We start from the raw sequence: 20,286 nt of genomic DNA on the forward strand, positions 1-20,286 counted from the left end.
CTGTTATAATGTTTCTCATTATTTGGGTTAGAATGTTGTATTGCATCACTGTATTGGTGTAACAAGGTATCTATTGGTTTTTCTTATGATACCCACCATCCACTATACATCTAAGGATTTTTTACTGCTAACTATTCTGATTCTAAGCATGTGAATCTATGAAAGATACCCCAATACTGGATAAGAAAACGAGTTACTTACCTGTAACTTTAGTTATCCAGTATTGGTATCTTTCATAGATTCACATGCGACCCACCCTCCTCCCCGGAGAGGCTTACCTTAATACCTGTACATATTATTGTCACTTGTGCTACGAAAATCTGAGGGTTTGCCGCTCTGTGGAGGGTTCTTAGAGGGTGCTGTGGCCTGATTGGCTGGGTTCCAAATTTGGTTCTTTTTACAAAAGGACTAAGATGGGCTAATGTAGTGACTTTGCTGTCCATAGTAGCCTATTGTATAATGTTTTTATGACTATTATGTATATGTTTTATTGTACCACAAGACTCCCACCTCGTCGGCGGGGATGATTCTAAGCGTGTGAATCTGTGAAAGATACCAATACTGGATAACTAAAGTCACAGGTAACTAACTCGTTTTCTTATTATGCAGCTTTATTGTGAATACCAAGTTTTTGAGGAAGGGGGAAAATGGTCACTTGCTGTGCCTAGATTGCTTCCTTTTCCTGCTTAGTTTCTTATGGAACATTTACACTTCATTCTGGGGCTGTCTTAATATTGTATTCATGCTACTGTGGTAGATTTAGTTTTCAAATGGATCACCAGTTTGTCATTATTTTGGAAAATCTGCAGGAAGATGAGAAATTTTTGTCAGAAGTCTTTGCACAATTAACAGACGAAGCTACAGATGATGACAAACGACGTGAATTGGTAAGCTAGTTTTTCTTACAGACTTTTTTAAATGTCAAAAAGGGAATTTTCCTATTTGGTTTTAGTTTGTTTTTCATGGAGTTGTCTGTGTGACCATACCTAATGCAGCATGTCAGTGATTTGAATAAATATTAAAGGAATAACATTTGCTGTCCAACCTCTATAACCCTTGTCCCCTGCACATCATCATTGAATCCTTAAATGATATTAGGCCAAAGTGCTGTGTTGGTCTTGTGAGATAAACTAGGAAATGTCAGACCCCGTTCAGAGGGGGTGGGAGGTCAGACACTGACAGGGGCTTACTGTACCTCATCTGTGGTGGTTTGCCTCTGGTGTCCTGGGAAACCTCCTACTATGTCTTTGCAAACTGGGATTTGTACAGAACTTTCTGCTCTTGACCTTCCCCACTACTCGGGCAGTGTTGCTAAATACTACACATTCAAAGGTAGATTAGTTATATGGATGACTATTCCCTAGAGTATCTCATGAAATGCACATATGCCTATGCTTCTCACTTGCTTCCCCGATTTCTGTGACACGGGCAAAGGTATATGGTACAGGTAAAGGCTGGACACATGCAGATACCTACAGGCCAATCTTTGGATTGCTTATTAGTTAAGGTCAATTGACTTTTGTCCCAACAAGTCCATGTCGGCAAAGGTTGGCATTAGCAGCAAGAGCCTTCTGCTCTCGTTCAGGCGCAGTCCTTGTTTATGCATTTACAGTAACACGTTACGTGCTCGGTGATGGTGGTAAGACCCGGGTGTGGGACGAAGTGATCGCTGCTTTTACACTCTTCAGCTTCAGATCTGGGGCTGGAGACCACGGACAGTGGCTTAGCCACAGACACTGAGCAACATGATCTACAGGTTTGTCTGCGGTCGTGGTCTTCAGGCCAGTACAGATGGGCATTTGTCTTTGGCATTAGGGCCTTGTAGACCAGTGTATGTTACCTTGACGGCTGGTATATACAGCTGCTCATCTTTAGCAGTTGTGGCTCTGGAGGCCAACGTAGACACTCCTCTCATTGCAAAAGGGGGACCCTCTGGTAGCAGCAACACTATGCCCTCGTGGATGAATGCAGGGGCCACACTGTGACTGCTTGGTAAATATCTCTTTAAGCAGTTCCCAGTGGGAGCTGCAGCTAGAGATTGGGGAACCCTGCAGATTTCTGGTCAGAACGGACTTTGTTCTCTGACATCAGTCAGTTATTTCTGGGTATCTCACACACTGAGAACAAACTGGGCTTTTCTTCCTACAGGTTCAGGTACACTCCATCCCAGTTTCAGCTGGTAGACGTATAGTCACTAAGGCAGACTCTCTGCTTCTCAAGCAAGTGGTAGACTTCAGGTGATATCCCCATATCCCAGGGAAACTGACCGCCATACAGACACCGTCCCTTGTCTCACAGCATTCGTCCTACTCTTGGGAGTACTCCCTTCATAATGAAGACATAGGAACTGGAAGAACAAAGAGGAGGGCGGCGGCTGAATCCGCAATTCTTTTTTTTTTAAATATAAAGTTATTATTTGAGTAGGTATATTTTGGAATTTTGAGTAAAAGAGCACACAACCATGCCTCTCCCACATTTCAGAGCCTCTCTTCAAAGATCTTTTAAAAATCACTCAAAAATCCCAGAAGAATTCTTCCAACTCATAGGCGAGTTCCTTCACAAAGGGTCATCGCCTCCTCCTGACTTTCTGCATCTGGACCATATTTTCGAATGTTTAGTGGAGCAGCCTCAAGCCTTGTAGAGACACTCCTCAACGAATGCGCATTGGTTCATTCACCTACACTGCCCCTGAAAGGTTGGGTGGTCGGAGGATGGGGGATGGGGTGGGAGACAATCATCCATTTTATTGCTTTGTTACGTTTGGCAATCAATAAACCAAGCCCTACAAGTGTCAGAGCCTCACCTAACATCCACTCCTCCATTATAACAATGCAACTTTGGGATCTAAGGGCAGACCATGGCCTACCACACCCCCCATATGGTTGTATGATATGGCCCAGTGGATATAACAGAACAATTCCATATGGTGTGTTGAAATGTGCCCCATGTACTCCAACATTTTGGGCAGGCCTGGTAGGGAGCCCTACCCATTTTCCACCTAGTGTGATGAAAAAATGCCTGGTGCAAGTACTTAAATTGAATGAGTCAGAGCTGTGCCAAATGACCAAGACACATGCTGCCAACATGACCTCTACCCAATCCTCTTCAACAAGATCTTCCAGGTTTCTCTCTATTTCCTTCAGGCTCTGAAAGCGCTACGGGGAACTAATAAGGGATCTGTAATGACAGGAGATGCCCTTCTTTTCCATTTGTTTTATTGTTGCCTGAAGTGAGGGGAAATCTGGCACGTCTGCCAAGGCATCCCTGTGCCTATCAATAGCATGCTTGCAAGTATCTAAAGAACTAACTGTTATGGAGGTAATTTGTTTTGGTCAGTTGATTATATTATTTGATGTAGTTCCTCTCCCATGCATCCCCAAGCTTAGAGAAACCAATGAGATCCCACATGTTGATCCCCCTCCAACGTAACCACTGGCTGTAGCACTCTCCTATGCCATAGCCGGGTTTCCGCAGTCACCCTGCTGTACCTCCCAAGGTGTTTCTGATTTCCAGCAAATGATGGGGATTATAGTTACTATGGGTAAAGGATATCAAGCTCCAGGCGCACTACTGATTCTCCTCAGTCATTTGTCATTTAGTGGCATCAGTTGGGAGGCCATCAAAGAGGGCTAACTTATTTAGCAAAAGAGACCCCTGGTACAAGTATCTCCTACAAAAACAGAGCAGTATTCCAAAGTCTGATTTGTAAAACAAAAAACAAAAAAATACAGGAAGTGGCTGGGGGTAACTGGAGGACATACAAGAATTACAAAAGGGAAATCATTTAAAAAAAAAGAAACAAAAAAAAGGCTCCGCAGTCCATTATAGTGAATGGCAATGTGGCACTGCGTGTGATGTTTCTTCTGGTGCGCTCTACTAGGGTACCACCGTTATGTTCTCAAAATAGGCCTACATATGACACCAGATGCCAACCTAAGTATTTGAAGTGCGTTGTGGTGAACCTCATCTGCAGGTTGGAGGCTGAACCAGATTAACCTCACACTTGGGGGATAGCTACTGATTCACTCCAGTTGACTCTGTGGCATCACCACCAACCTGCAGGATCCAAAATGCCCTAGGGACCGAGCACTTGGGTCGTTTGATATATAACCGAATCCTCAGTGTAGAGGGAGGTGCGATCTTTGGAGCCACTACATCATTGAAAGTCCCACATGGCCGCATCTTGTCTTATTCACTCAGCCAGGGGCTCCACCACTAATGCAAACAAAGAAGATAAATTACACCCCTGTTGCATCCCCCCCACCAATAGAGAAAGGCTCCGCCAGGATGCTGTTGACTGTAATAGTGCTGAAGGGAAGGAATAAAACATTTTGATATAGCCTCAAACTCCAGCCAAAAGCCATTTTGTGCAACACCATGAGCATAAGTGGTCATTGTACTGTGTCGAAAACCCTGTGAAAATCTATCTGTATTAACATGGTCTCTCTGGCAGGTCACCTGAATTTGCCACCGCCATGTGCAAGCACCTGAGGCTATGCTGGGTATGTCTACCTGATATAAAGCCCTTTTGTTCACCGTGAACTGATGGGTGGATTTTCCCTCGTTGCCTACCGGCCAGGTCTGTAGCTTAAATCATCGCCTCATTAGTAAGTGAAATGGGCTTATCGGGCGCAGGACTCAACAAGGCTGCCTGGCTTTTAAAGAACTGCGATAGTAGCACCCCTCATATTGTGTGGCAGTATCTGTAGGAAGCTGGGGTTCTGTTGCAGTGCGCCCCCCCACTCACACACACACTTTTTGCCAAACTACTGATGCACTTTGACTTGATGTGCCCTGGGACCCTGCCAATCCGGTTCCCAGGGCCTGTGTTCTTTCCCAAAACTGTACCTTGTACCCCCAATTGACACCTCTCTGGCCACATATCAGTCCCTTGTTTAAGGGCTACAGCACTTATTGTGCCACCCTTAGAGGCCCTGTACCTTCACACACCCACACTGCCATTGCAGGCTGTGTGTGTTGGTGCAGAACAAAGTGAAGAGTCGACATGGCACACATCCCTGTGTGCCATGCCTACAACCCACTGCCCTGGCATAGATCAGCCACCCCTCTAGCTGGGTGCACTGTGCCCGTGGTAAGGGTACAGGTGCATAAGCCCTGTACCCCTACAGTGTTTAGACCAATTATTAGACATTGTAAGTGGAGTGATGCCATTAAGAGTATATGGTGCTGGGAGTTTGTCATTACGAACTCCGCAGCACCATAATGGCTTTACTGAAAACTGGGGAGTTTGGTATCAAACTTCTCAGTACATTAAACTGATGCCAGTGTGGGATTAAATGAAAAATGCACTCAGAGGGCATCTTAGAAATGCCCCCTGAAAAACGACCAGCCTCTGGTGGGTTCCATGACTGGTACACACCAGCCTGCCACCACGAGACATGTATTTGGACCCCTGGGGTGGGAGATTTCGCTCTCTGAGTCCAGAAACAAAGCCTTTTCTGGGCAGAGGTGGTCACACCTCCCTCAGGCCAAGGAGAGCCATCCGTGGCAGGGGAGCTTTAAAGGCCTTGCCGGCTTTAAAATGCAACCCCCAGCCTCTCCTATCAGGAGCAGGTCGCCCTCCTGTCTCCCCTCCTTGTCGGCGGGAATACAGACGGGAAAAATTAGAGCAGACCAGAAGGTGTGCCCACCTCTGCCAATCTCACACCTCCGGTGAGGGAGGTGAAGCCCACTCTTCAGTGCCTGCCATCTTGCAGATGGCAGGCACTCAACAATCAGGATTAGGGATTGTGCCCACTCCCCCACGTGGGGTGATCACACCAAGGGTGTAGTCACCCTAAGGTCAGTAGCCCATTGGCTACTGACCTTGAGACCCCTAAAACGCCCCCTAAATACAACAAGTCAGATTCCCGCAACCTACGAAGGAGAACGAAAGACGCCCATCAGGGGAGACTGTGAAAACTGTGCACACTATACCTCATTTCGGTAAAGTATATACAGAGCCAGCTTCCTACTATATCTACGCCCCAAGTGTGTCCTCATACACTCCCAGCAAGTGCAGTATCAATAATTGAGCATATTTGTTATAGAACTCAATGGGTATCCCATTGGGCCTGGGCGCTTTATCCAAAGGCATGTCTAATAGGGTTTCAGCAGAGGTTCATACTATACGAGGCCAACAGAGTCCATGTAGGGAGGTCTTCCTCTCTTGGACACTCTGACCCAGTTTTGCCTGGAGCTCAGATGAGCATAAAGTGCTCATATTATTTTGCTAACGTATCCGCTATGTTAGCCATGCAGACGATGCTCCATCCCTCTACATACCAGTTCATTATGACAATTTGTGATTTTTCTCATTGGGTGAGCCAGACCAGAAGTTTGCTCTCCTTTCATCCCATTTATATGTTCTGAAGCCTACTTTGCATATCTCGCAGTAGCAAGAAGCTTTCTGCGCAATGCCTCTCTGGCTGCTGCAAGTTTCTCCCTGGAAAAATCAGTGGGTGTCTAGCTGCTGAACCTGTGGGAGTTACTCCTGATCCTGTGCGGATAGAATGTTGCTTCCTTTCCCTTTTGTTTACCCTTGTGATACGATAGTGCCTCTCCAATGATCAGTATTTAAGTTCACTGGAAGAACAGCCTGGGAAAAGACAGAACCCTTGTTAAGCCAGAAATACTCTTCCACCTCTTACCTCAAAAGGTCCACAAGTAAGGGGGTCCTAAAGTCACCAAGCACTAAATTTCCAATTCCCTTGCTGTCCACCTGGCTGCCGACTGAGTTGAACTTCAAGTGGGGAATGCTCAGAGATAACCCTGGCCACGATCTGCATCCTTTAAGACAATAGTTGTCTCACTAGCCATTAAAGATTTACTCCTTTCGGGAAAATGAATGGTGCATGGCCAAGCAGAGACTGTATTGTTTTGCTGTCAGGTGCCATCTACGCCATGTGTCTATGAACCCCAGCAATGCCAGTCAAGCGGGATCTACTACTTGTATTAGCGGTCCTGAACATAAATGTCTGGATTCATTACAACTTTAAAATCTCCACCAATGATTACCATCCCCAATTGTGACTCTAGAACCAAGTTCTATGTGTGCTCAAGTGTAGTGCTAAGTGTTCCAGCTGGGGCATAAAGACTGATTAGCATCCAATACGAACCCTTCAGCAAGCCATGTTTTGCCACGCATCTGCCATGGGTGATCATCTGTTTGTGAGCTTTGCAAGAGCAAAAAGGGGCAGGTTAGTGAATAAATGTAACATTTTTCATAGGATCATAGTCTGTATCAAGAACTGCTACTCCTTGGCCAAACATAGGCTCCAGAAGGCATTTGTGCCCACTCCATGAGTGCCATGTCTGCTTCCATGGCTTTTTCCAGGGGCATTCCGGTAGCTGACATTTTGCCGGGAGCCTAAGTGCTCCTCCATGCTTAATTTTGTCATACATTACTGTCTGACTGCTTACTGATTCAGTGCAGTTAATTTGCCAGGGTGGTGGTGCATTACTTCCTTGGTTAATCAAAAATAATGAATCCCACCTCACAAGGAGGTATTGTATTGCTTTGGGACTCTCTCATAAAGTTAGTAATCTGTGGAAAGATGTATCCATCAGAAGGAAAGTGTATGTTCGAGGCATGTGAGCTGTAGCTCACATGCTTTGCATACTCCTGCCATCTAGTGTTGGGTCCGGATGTGTACAAGTTGTTTTTGTTCGAAGAAGTCTTTCCAGTCATGAGGTAGGTGACTCCTCCTTTCGGTGATAGTGAGCATGGGCATCACCATCTGGTTCGAACAGGTATTGCTGCGTTCCACTTCGGAATCAATCCTTGGGTTTCCCCTCGGTGCGTATCTCTCTCTACTTCGACAATATTGTTCTCGAACGTGCTTCTATCTTTGAGGTTCGTATCAAACCTCTAATATTCGACATTTCGATCGAAACATCCGCGGGCCGCCCTCTGTACCAAACAAAATATCCAGGCACAGACTCCTCATGCGTGTAACTTGTGCTTGTCCCCGAGCAAAAGGAACAAGACTGTGAAAGCGTGACGCTTTTTCAGGTCGAAGAAAACTCTCCGCGATCCTCGGGGTCGAGATGCAGCAGACCTCTTCGGCGAAGAATCTGAGCAGGAAGAGGTATCTGCAGCAGAAGAAGAAATGGCTTTGGCTCCATCTGACTCGGGGTCCGACCCACAGATCGACCTCGAAGACTATGTGCCGCAGGGACAAGGGGACGTGAGTACTGGAGACGCCTCCTGTCCTCCCCCCCCCCCCCCCGCCCCCCCCCCCTTTCCATCCCTAGGAAAACTAAGGCTTCGACACTCCCTCCAGGCCAAGGTCGGCACAGAGAAGAGGTTTCTCATGCCCGCCTCATGGCTCAGCACCGAAACACTCCAGAAAGCCTTCTTGCTCGGGACCAAGCCGGCCAAAGCCCACATGTGAGCCAAAAACTTCGGGTTTGAAATCCAAGATTGGCTCCACACCAAAATCTTCGGAACCGAAATCCTCAAAACCTAAAAAAAAAAAATTGGAGTAGAAATCCTCAGCACCAAAAGGACTTTCCAGCTCGGCACCGAAACCTGCGGTGCCGAAATCCAAAAACTTGCCGGCAACACAACCAGATCCAAGTAAAGACACTGTACTGCCTGCTATGGAGCCAAAAACAGAAAAAACAGCATCCAAGCACAAGCTTTTTTTTTTTTTTGAGTTTAAAGAGCTTTTATTGAAGCAAGTAAAATGCATAGGTACAACATCAAACAAACTTTTGCAAGAAAAAAGAGTAAAAGGATAACAGAGTAGCATAAAAATGATAAGGGAATAAACATTACGGGATAATTAACAATGATATATATCCCACAGTATATAGCTATAACGAAAGGTTGCACCTTGAAACCAGTAGCAGTTTACATTTTTCAAAGTAGGTTAAGACAGGAGAGGAAAGGAAAAAGACGAAAATAAGGAAGAAGAAAAAAAAAGAAAGAAGAAAGCAATCACAAGCTTTCTGATGAAGACCTCCCATACAAAACCTTGAAGAGGAAAAGCGTAGGCACTAGCCCTTTCCGTACTTTTCCATCTCCACCTCCTCCCGCTTCACCACAGCTTGATCCATTAAATATTACACCTAGCCACTCTACCTCAACTTGATATAGGTGATACTAACAATGATGATATACAAGTACTAGATCCTTGGACGGATTACACTACTGATTCTCCACAAGTACAGATCCTGATCTTTATCCTGCTAGGCCATCTCCACTGGATGATATGTCATACCAACTACTTAACTCTATAAGAAGATTTCCGATTTGACAATTTAGGTACACCAAACACTCCCTATGCTCAAGGGTATGTTGAGGCATACAGATGATATTGTTAAAGATCCTGTACGCGCTTGAATTCTTACTCCGAGTGGACAGAAATATAAACCTTCCCCCACAGACACTATTTTTTATCAAGGGTCAGTTAGCACTTGACTCTCCAGTAGTATCAAATGCCAGGAAAAGAGCTAATTCTCAAGCATCTGGAGATGCCCCTCCCCCAGATAAAGAATCAAAACTTATTGATGCTTCAGGCAAACGTGTAGCAGCACAAGCAGCTTTATAGAGGAGGGTCCAAGTCTATTGGTAACGACCAGAGCACTTCCTCCTTCAAAGGCAGTACTCAATCCTCCTTTACAAAAGGATTTTACAGAAGCGGTGATAGAGTAAATTTCCTAGAGGCAGAGGTAAAAACACCACACCCCACAATTCCCCTTCCTCAAACAAGCAGTAACTTCCCAACGCTTCCCGCCGACTATTCCACACCTGTCGGCAGAAGACTTCAAAACTTTCTCCCCGTTTGGAATTCAATAACATCCGACAAATGGGTGCTGGGAATTTATCCAACAGGGCTACTGCCTGGAACTTACCAACAATCCCTCAACATTCCTCCTCGAACCCACAAAATGTCATCAGACCATATGCACCTTCTTCAGCAAGAGGGGCTTTCGTTATTACAAAAAGGAGCTATTGAACCAGCCCCACTACAGTACCAAGGATCAGGGGTTTCTGATTCCCAAAAATGATGGGTCTCTGAGACCTAGTATAGATCTCGGGGAGTTAAACAAATACATATTGTTAGAACACTTTCACATGGTCACTCTTCAACAAGTACTTCCCCTGTTGCAGCAGAACGACTTCATGTCTATGCTACATCTAAAAGATGCCTACTTTCATATTCCAATTCATCCCGCTCATCGCAAAGACCTCAGATCTGTGATAGCAGGCAAACATTACCAATTCAAGGTTCTTCCATTTGGCGTCACCTTGTTCCCCAGAGTGTTCAACAAATGTCTTGCTGCAGTAGCCGCTCGTCTCAGACATTGTATACATGTATTCCTTTCCCTTACCTGGATGACTGACTTATCAAAGCAAGCACTTAGCAGTACTGTATACTACACACTCCGACCACAGTACATTTACTTCATCAGCTGGGGTTCACAATAAATGCACAAAAATCTCTCCTTTGTCCGGAACAAGTGCTGTCTTATCTAGGAGCTTCCCTCAACACTCTCAAAGCTCTGGCCACTCCCAATCTAGCCAGCATTCACAATATTCAAGCCACAATATTACTTTTCTAACCCAATCAATCATTACCAGCCAGAGTCTTCATGCAACTCCTGGGAATGTCTTCCTGAATAGCAATTGTTCCTCATGCAAGACTTGCATGTGTCCTCTGCAGGAACGTCTAGCTCATCAATGGAATCAATTCCACGGTCTATTAACCGATCTAGTGTTGGTAGACAACCACACCCATCGTTCTCTGCAGTGGTGGAACCCTCAACTTGAGAAACGGGCAGCCCTTTATAGACCCGATTCCACAGGTTGTATTGGTAGCAGACGCATCTCTCACAGGTTGAGGTGCCCATCTTCAACATTGCACAGTACAAGGGCTGTGGTCGGACAATCACAAACGCCTTCACATCAACTATCTAGAACTGCTAGCAGTGTTTCTAGCACTGAAAGCTTCTCCCACCCAAGTCTTACACAAGACTGTCTTAGTCCGCACAGACAACATCACAGCAATGTACTACTTACATAAACAGGGAGGGACACTCTCCAACTGTCGCGCCTTGCACTAAGCATTTGGAACTGGACGATTCATCACAAAATGTATCTCCTAGCAGAGCACCTTCCAGGCGTAGACTATCAGATTGCAGACCTGCTCAGCAGACAGACAGCAAGTCCACGAGTGGGAACTTCGCCCTCAATGTCTGCTCCCTTACTTCCAACAATAGGGATTTCCCACAAATAGATGTGTTCGCCACAGCGTACAACGCAAAATGCCCAAACTTTGCATCCAGGTTCCCACACCAAGCATCCAAGAGCAATGCTCTATGGATGAATTGGTCAGGGATATTTGCTTAGGCTTTTCCGCCTCTCCCACTAATTCAGTTTCTGGTTCAGAAGCTCAGGCAGATGTCCCTCTCGTTGATACTGGAAGCACCTACTTAGGCTTGTCAACCTTGGTACACCACCCTATTAGAACTCTCGATGGTTCCACATAAAAATTTAAATCTCACACCATCTCTCCTCACACAGAGCCATGGAGAAATCAGACCTCCAAATCCCCAAAAACTCAACCTAGTGATTTGGCTCCTGAAGTCAGATTTTGATTATTTATAACTACCACCAGACTGTATGAATATTCTCTAGAGCATGTTATGCAGCAAAGTGGAAGTGATTTGTTGTCTATTGTAACAATCCTATCAATCCACTTGATGCTTCTGTGCAAAACATTGCGTTCGAGGGGTATGAGCTGCAGATTGTACACTGTGCATAGATCGCCATCTGGTGTTGGGTTTGGATGCTTGCACCTTGTTGTCTTTTGTAGTCACGTGATAGGTGACTCCTCCCTTGGACGATAGTACGATTGGGCATCGATTTCCTCCTCAGTTTTTTTTTTTTTCCACCATCAGATTCGGATGTAAATTCTGCGCTCCGGTTCGGCACCATATTCTCCAAACCTTTTCGACGCGCATCCATCATAAACTCGACGGTATTGTTCTCGATCTCGTGATCTTCGACGCGCTCATCAAATATTCGATTCCGGTAATCGACGCGGGCCGCAGGGCCTATCGATGCCGTTCAGGCCTACGGCTCATGGAAAGGACTCAATTTGAAAAATGCCCCCAGCGTGGAGCTAAATTCCCACACAGTGACCACCACAAGGTCTGTAACCTGTCTCTGGCCCGAGCACGACGAGAATAATTGGCAGACCTGCGCCTCCTTTCGATCCAAAAAGACCATCCGTGGTCGCCGTGCCCGACGACACATCATGGTGCAACAAGCAGCTCCGATACCGGTGGACATCTTCGATGAAGGCCCCGATGTCCCGGTGGAGGATTCTGAGGATCTGGAAATCGTGTCCGAAGCAGACGACCACATCACTCCAGGTCAACGAGTGAGTACAACTGCCCCTACCCCAACCCAACCTGAAAAAAAGGCCCTGGTCAAGACTTCGCCTGCTGGCCCCAGTCGCTACCGAAAACACGCTTCAGAAGCCCCGCCCCCGAGCCCGGCTCCGAAGATAAAGGACAAGCCTTCTGGTGGCTCAGGACCCAGCAAGCTGCATATCACTGACCTGCAAGCACCATCAGCACCGTAGCCCAGAGCGCAGCCTACTCCCAAAAAGACGTCGGCACCGACCACCTCGGTGCCCAAAGAAAAGGCATCGGATCCAAAACCGAAGCATTCGGACCCGAAAAGATTTCTGCCTCCACATCAAAGCAGAAGGACCCAAAAACACCTTCCAAGGCTCCGGAGCAGAAATCCAAACCTAGCTGGGACCCGTAAACATCGGCGCCGAAAGAGTCTACCGAAGCGGAAGAACTTTTCCGACCGGATCCTAGCGATCCGAAACACAAAGCTCTCCACATAGACCCTAAAACAGGACATGTGGCTACTGTTCCACACAAGAAGAGGAAATTGGACACCCTAGGCATTCCTGCAGTGCCTGTAAAGAGGGAAGCCTGTGCTACTTCACCTTTACGACCCTCTTCTCCTGTTCTTCCTTCCAAGCCTGTCTCTCCTCCACATTCTTCTATACTTTCACCAAATTCACCACTACCACAGGTTGATGGTGATTTAGGGGATGGGGAGGCAACAATGAACCTTTTACTGACCCTGCTGACCACACAGACATACCACAGGACGATTGGGACGATTATGATGACCCAGTAGATCCTCCAGATCTTCCCGATTCCCATGCATACCCAACAAAGCCATCTCCCCCAGATGATAGTATTGGTTTTTTGTCAGCTTGTAAATAGGGCTGCTAAGTACCATGGTGTTAAAATGCATTCGGACCCCACAGAGGAGGACTTTCTAATAGACACCTTTGAACAGTCACTAAGGACTATACAACCCCTGCCAATGTTTAAAGGTGTCATTAAACATGCCCCTGACTTTTTCAAGGCACACTGTTAGGGCTAGAATTCTCAATCCAAGAATTGACAAAAAATACAAACCCGCTCCCAATGATCCCACCTACATCAAAGGTCCACTCCCTTTAGATTCCCTAGTGGTAGCCAACGCCAGAAAACGGGGCAACGCTCAGACCTCCGGTGATGCGCCACCTCCGGATAAAGAGTCTAAATTATTAGATGCTTCCGGCAAACTAGTTGCTGCCCAAGCAGCTAATCACTGGCGGATAGCCAACACACAAGCATTACTTGCTAGGTATGATAGGGCTCACTATGACCAACTGGAAACCCTATTGCAATATTTACCTGATCAATATAAGATTTGATTCAAGAGGGGAAATTAATAACTAATGCATCAATCAAATGTGCCTTTGATGCAGCAGACACCGCCTCTAGGTCCATTAACACTAGCGTGTTACTCAGACGACATTCCTGGTTGCGCATCTCTGGCTTCAAACAGGAAGTACAAACAACTATCGTCAATCAGCCGTTCAATCAGGAACAACCTTTTGGACCGGCTGTAGACACCACTCTAGAAAAAATGAAAAAGGACACAGACACTGCTAAATCCATGGGAGCATTACAGTCTCCATTCATACGTGGTTCCTTTAGACAATCCTTCTATAAAGGAGCATCCAAGAACATCAGTGTAGACACTGCTTCCTCTTCTTACAAAAACACCACACAAACATCCCCCAACAGGGGATATTTTAGAGGTGGATACAGGGGAAATAACGGGAGAGGCAGAGGTAACAAACGCACTCGCACCTCCCCCACTAATAAGCAGTGACTTCCCTCCAGACCATTCCACTCCGGTCGGAGGAAGACTATCACAGTTCCTACCTGTCTGGAATTCCATCACTACGGGCAAGTGGGTAAGACAAATTATCCAGTATGGTTACTGCCTGGAACTTACTGCTACTCCCCCCAACATACCACCCAAACAGCGCCTAATGTCCGGGGAACATTTAACACTCCTCAAACAAGAAGTTCTTTCACTGCTTCAAAAGCATGCAAAGAACCATTCCCCATACAACATCAGGGAACAGGGGTTTACTCCCTGTATTTCCTAATCCCCCAAAAAGACGGGACCCTAAGGCCAATACTGGACCTCAGACCTCTCAATTTCTACATACAATCAGATCATTTTCACATGATCACTCTCCAGCAAGTTCTTCCACTGCTTCAACAAGGCGACTTCCTTGCCACACTAGACCTCAAGGACGCCTACTTCCACATTCTCAAACACCCTGCTCACAGGAAATACCTAAGGTTCACAGTGGACGGCCAGCACTATCAGTTCAAGGTCCTTCCATTTGGGGTGACCACAGCACCCAGGGTGTTCACAAAGTGCCTTGCAGTAGTAGCAGTGCACTTGAGAAGACAGCAAATTCATGTATTTCCATACCTGGACGACTGGCTGATAAGACAAGTCGCACAACCAGTGTATTCACCACACTTATCAAACGATTCAGCTGTTACACGACTTGGGGTTCACACTAAACTACATCAAGTCACTCCTTCAACCCTCCTACATACATCAGTATCTAGGAGCCACAATAGACACTTGCAAAGCTCTAGCATACCCCAATCCAGCCAGGATAGCCAGCATGCAAACCCTCATCAACAGGTTTCAGCCCCAACACTCTCTCCCAGCACAAGTGTTTATGCAGCTCATAGGAATGATGGCCTCTTGCATTTTCATCGTACCTCACGCAAGTCTTCAGATGCGCCCTTTACAAGAATGCCTAGCACGTCGGTGGAACCGGGCTCAAGGACAACTTACAGATCTGGTGTTTGTGGACAGCCGCACACATCGCTCTCTGCAGTGGTGGAACGCACAAAACTTTTCCAGAGGGCAGCCGTTCCTAGAACCGGTTCCACAGATAGTGCTAACAGCAGACGCATCACTCACCGGCTGGGGAGTCCATCTCCTAAACCATACAATTCAAAGCAGGTGGACCACTCAACAGAAAGTGCTCCACATCAATCACCTAGAATTACTGGCAATATTTCCAGCTTAGAAGTAATTCCAAGTACATCTACTCAACAAGACCGTCCTAGTCTGAACAGCCATGTATTACATACAACAACAAGGGGGAACACATTCTTTGCAGCTGTCTCATCTGGCGCAAAGCATATGGAGATGGGCCATTCCACAAAACATATACCTTCTGGCAGAACACCTTCCAAGAGTTCACAATCATATTGCAGGTCTGCTAAGTCGGCAGTCACAGCAGATACATGAATGGAAACTTCATCCTCAAGTTCTTCAACTATTTTTCCAAATGTGGGGCCAACCAGACATAGATCTGTTTGCCACACACGCAAACGCGAAATGCCCAACCTTCGCCGCCAGGTTTCCACACCCGTTGTCCAAAGGCAATGCGATATGGATGAACTGGTCAGGCAGATTTGCGTAAGCTTTTCCGCCACTCCCATTGATTTTCCCTAGTAGTACGCAAGCTCAAGCAGCAGTCTCTAAAGATGATTACAACATTCCTGGAACTTTCAGTAGTTCCAAACCAAAAACTACGTCTCTCCCCAACTTTGCTAATGCAGAACCTTGGAGAGATAAGGCACCCCGATCCAGGACAACTGAATCTAGCAATCTGGCTCCTGAAGTCCTAGAGTTCGGTTACCTTAACCTTCCACCAGACTGTATGAATTTCATTAAAGAAGCCAGACGCCCAATTACTAGAGCTTGCTATGCAGCAAAATGGAAAAGATTTGTCATCTACTTCAATAACAATAAAATCAATTCGTTGGATGCTTCAATCCAAGACATCATTTGCTATTTGCTGCACTTACAAAGGTGTAATCTAGCATATTCATCCATAAGATTACATCTAGCTGCGCTTGCCGCGTATTTACAAAACAGACAACACTTGTCACTATTTAGAGTACCTGCAATTAAAGCCTTTATGGAAGGCCTTAAAAGAATAATTCCTCCCAGACTACTACCCTCTCCGGTGTAGATTCTAAACATTGTCCTTACCAGACTCCTGGGTCCCCCATTTGAACCTCTACACAAATGTGAACTGCAGTTCCTCACATGGAAAGTAGCTTTCCTTGTCGCAATTACCTCTCTCAGGAGGGTAAGTGAGATCCAGGCTTTAACCATACAAGAACCATTCTTACAAATACATCGTAACAAGGTGGTTCTTAGACCAAATCCAAAATTCCTTCCCAAAGTTATTTCTGCTTTTCATCTTAACCAATCCGTCGAGTTACCAGTGTTTTTCCAAAACCCGGACTCTGTAGCAGATGGAGCTCTTCACACACTTGATGTCAAAAGAGCCCAACTTTATTATATTGACAGGAAAGACCAAACAACTGTTGTAGCCTTCTTGCCACCTCATAAAGGATACCCCATCTCTAAAGGGATTGCTAGGTGGATAGTCAAATGCATTCAAATATGCTACGAGAAGGCTAAACGCACATTAACAATTCCCCCTAGGGCGCATTCAACACGCGAACTAGGTGCTTCCATGGCATTCTTAGAAACATTCCCTTAGATGACATCTGTAAAGCAGCAACATGGTCTACGCCACACACCTTCACCACACACTATTGTATTGACGTGCAAGTCAAGCAACAGGTGTCTGTAGGCCAGGCTGTTCTTAAATACAGTATTTAGGGGGCAGCCATGAACCAAGTAGGCAGATTCCCACAACCTAAGAAGAAAAAGGACGAAAGAAGACCCCCATCAGAGGTGACTGCAGAGAACTGACTTGGCCCCAGCCCTACAGGCCTGTCTGTAGTTTCCAGAGATCCTGCGCCAAAAATAGTCTTGTCCTGCAGCCAGCGACCTCCAGAACCCCTGGGGGGACTGACTGCCTTCAAAAAGACCTGTGAACAGCAGCTCTGTTCAGAAAAAACACCAAAGAAAGACTCGGATCCTGCTGAGGAAAAAGAAACCCGAAGCCTGGAACCCCTACTGCACCCGTCGCCTACGGCCCGAGTTTGTGTGGCCAACCGGTCCTAGCGAGGTGAAATCTGACCGAAAAGAAATACGCTGCATCCAGCCGCCCTGGAGAAGAGAACCCGAGGTTGCACCTACGTCCCGAGCCCTCTAACTTACCTGCCCAGCTGTTGGTTTCTCCCGGAAATCTTCCCGGTCTGAGCCGGCAACTGAAAACCAAAACCGAAAATCCCCATTGAAAACCGGGCACCCAACGCCAAAATAGCACCCTGCACCCAGTCGCCCCTGCGCTGCTGCGGATGCACTTTTTGTGCTAAACAGGATCCTCTTTTGCCCTGAGTCTAACACCAGGAGCTTGGCTCCCACAACCTGGTGGCCTTCTCATCAGCAGCCACCAACTGGAAGCCCCCTATCCCCCTTTGGATAACATTGGGCCTCAGCAGTCTGCACGCGCCTGCCCTAGTGCTGCTGAGGGTGTAACAAGAGTGCATCCTTGACCCTGGGGGACCCCTGTGTCTACCCCCAGAACCGCTACTTCCACTACCGAATACTTACCCAAAAACCGATTACACTATTTTCCTCCATAGGATAGCATTGATTGTTTTTCTTGGAAAAGTTTGTGTGGAGTTTGAAAATCTAAAGTAATTCTTTAAAATTGTACTATTTAACCAAAACGATTTTACTTACCTGTTTCCAGGAAATGTCCTAGAGTAGTATCCAGGTATACTACTCTGAGTAAGTGTGAGAAAGTGCCATCTTTCTTGCATGGTATGCCCCCACTTTTTGCTGAATTGCTGAATGTACTTTGACTGAGTGTGCCCTGGACTCCTGCCAATAAGGTGCCCAGGGCCTATGTTCCTTCCCTCAAACACAAAACCTAAATAGGCAAACCCTGGCCACATGTCAGCCCCTGGTAAATGGTACCCAGGGCCTTGTGACCAGGGAAGGCCTCTAAGGGCTGCAGCACTCATTGTGCCACTCTTAGAGACCCTGTACCCTTACACACACACACTGCCCTTGCAGGCTGGGTGTCTGGGTACAAGACAAAACAAAGAGTCGACATGGCACACATCCCTGTGTGCCATGCCCACCACCTACACTGCCATGGCATACATCAGCCACCCCTCTAGCTGGGTGCCCTATGCCAGTGGTGTGGGCACAGGAGCAGTAGCCCTGTGCCCTTACAGTACCAGGGTCCATTCCTGGGCACTGTAAGTGCAGTGCTGCCATTTAAGAGTACATGGTGCTGAGAGCTCGTCAAACACGAACTCCACAGCACCATAATGGCAGCACTGAAGACTGAGAAGTTTGGTATCAAACTTCTCAGCACATTAAACCCACACTGATGCCAGTGTGGGATTTCATGTACCAAGCATCCCAGAGGGCATCTTAGAGATGCCCCCTAAAACCTAACCTACAATCCACGTCTGTTCTGAGGCTGCCACACAGCAGACATGTTGCTGGACTCCTGGGTAGGAGAGCCCCTGCTCTCCTGGGCCTGCAACAATGCACATCCTGGGCGAGGTGCTAAATCTCCTCCCCCCGGATGGGCAGGGGGAAGCTTCAAAGGCATGCGCCTCTGTGAGCTTCCCCAGGCCACTTCGACCCCCCACTCTGGCGGGAAGCTTGGCCGGAAACCCCAAATAAGGACAGGGGATGTGCCAGCCTGCCAACCCCATCCCTCAGGTGGGGGAGGCGAGGTGAAGCACATCTCCGGGCTCTCGCCATCTTGAAGATGGGAAGCCCTGCCCAATCAGGACTAGGCTACTGCCCCCCTCCCACAGGAGAGAGGCAGGATAGGGGGTGTACCCACCCTAGGACAGGGACCCATTGGTCCCTGCCCTTCACCTACCTGTAACACCCCTAAATCTAGTATTTAGGGGCACCCTGAACCTTCCTTCCCCAGATTCCAGATTCCGAAATCCGAAGAAGAGCTAGAAGAAAGAAGACCTGCCCTGCAGCTGCTAAGAAGAGGAAGACACCAACTGCTTTGGCCCCAGCCCTACTGACCTGTCGACCCTCGAACCTGCTCATGCTCCAACCCGGCATCTCTTGTGACCAGCAACCTCACAAACCCCGGAGGAGGGACGGTTTCTACTCCAGGTTTTTCCTGGTCAAGACAACGCTGGAGAAATGGCGCCCCATTTTAGATCTCAGGGAGCTAAACACCTATCTCATCAGTCAATCCTTTCGAGTGGTCTCTCTCCAGGATATCTTGCATCTCCTCAACCCGGGAGATTTCATGGCCACTCTCGATCTCGAGGATGCGTATTTTCACATACCCATTCATCCAGCCCACAGGAGGTTTCTACGATTCACAGTAGCCAAGAGCCACTTCCAATTCAAAGTTTTACCCTTTGGACTTCGCTCTTCCCCGAGGATCTTTACCAAGGTGCTGGCACCGGTGGCAGCTTTCCTCAGGAAACCGCATTTTCAAATCTTCCCCTACCTGGCCGACTGGTTGCTGAAGGCTCCGTCCAGGCGGACTGCGTAGGAGACAGTCGAGGCATGTACAACTCTGTTCAGCAATCTGGGTCTGACTCTCAACAGGGAGAAGTCGTCTCTCTGTCCGTCCAAGAGAGCACGATTCCTAGGGGCTATCTTGGACAAGTCTCTCAAAAAGGCTTCTCCATCCTTCTTAAGGCAAGAGAAACTGAGGTCCTTGGCTCATCTGTTGAGAAAAAGAAAGTGTCTTTCAGTACGCCGTGACAAATCCCTTCTCGGAGTGATCTCTTCATGCATCCCTCTGATACCCCACTGCAGATTGCGGATGCGATCTCTTCAGGAGCAACTAGACATGCAATGGCAACAAGTTCACGGCTCCTTCGACGACAAGGTGGTGATTACTGCGGCAAAGAAAGAAGCAGCCTTGTGGTGGACAAAAGAAGAGAATTTATCCCAAGGTCTATCCTTCGTAAGCAATCCGGCTCCTCAAGTTGTAACAG

At 47.1% G+C, this 20,286-nt stretch overlaps 1 protein-coding gene and 1 pseudogene across 4 annotated transcripts in view; both read left to right on the forward strand.

Moving 5' to 3' along the window:
• Positions 1-20,286, forward strand: part of PPP4R3B (protein phosphatase 4 regulatory subunit 3B) — a 455,240-nt gene that overhangs the window by 178,252 nt on the left and 256,702 nt on the right. For all 4 annotated transcript variants that reach the window (XM_085612383.1, XM_085612385.1, XM_085612382.1 and 1 more), the window contains exon 5: positions 810-887. In XM_085612383.1, coding sequence (XP_085468509.1) covers positions 810-887 — 78 coding nt within the window. The remainder of the gene's footprint in view (positions 1-809; positions 888-20,286) is intronic.
• Positions 13,389-20,050, forward strand: LOC146821438 (uncharacterized; annotated as a pseudogene).

Source organism: Triturus cristatus, chromosome 6 (genome assembly GCF_964204655.1).
Source record: "Triturus cristatus chromosome 6, aTriCri1.1, whole genome shotgun sequence".
NCBI classification, from domain to species: domain Eukaryota; kingdom Metazoa; phylum Chordata; class Amphibia; order Caudata; family Salamandridae; genus Triturus; species Triturus cristatus.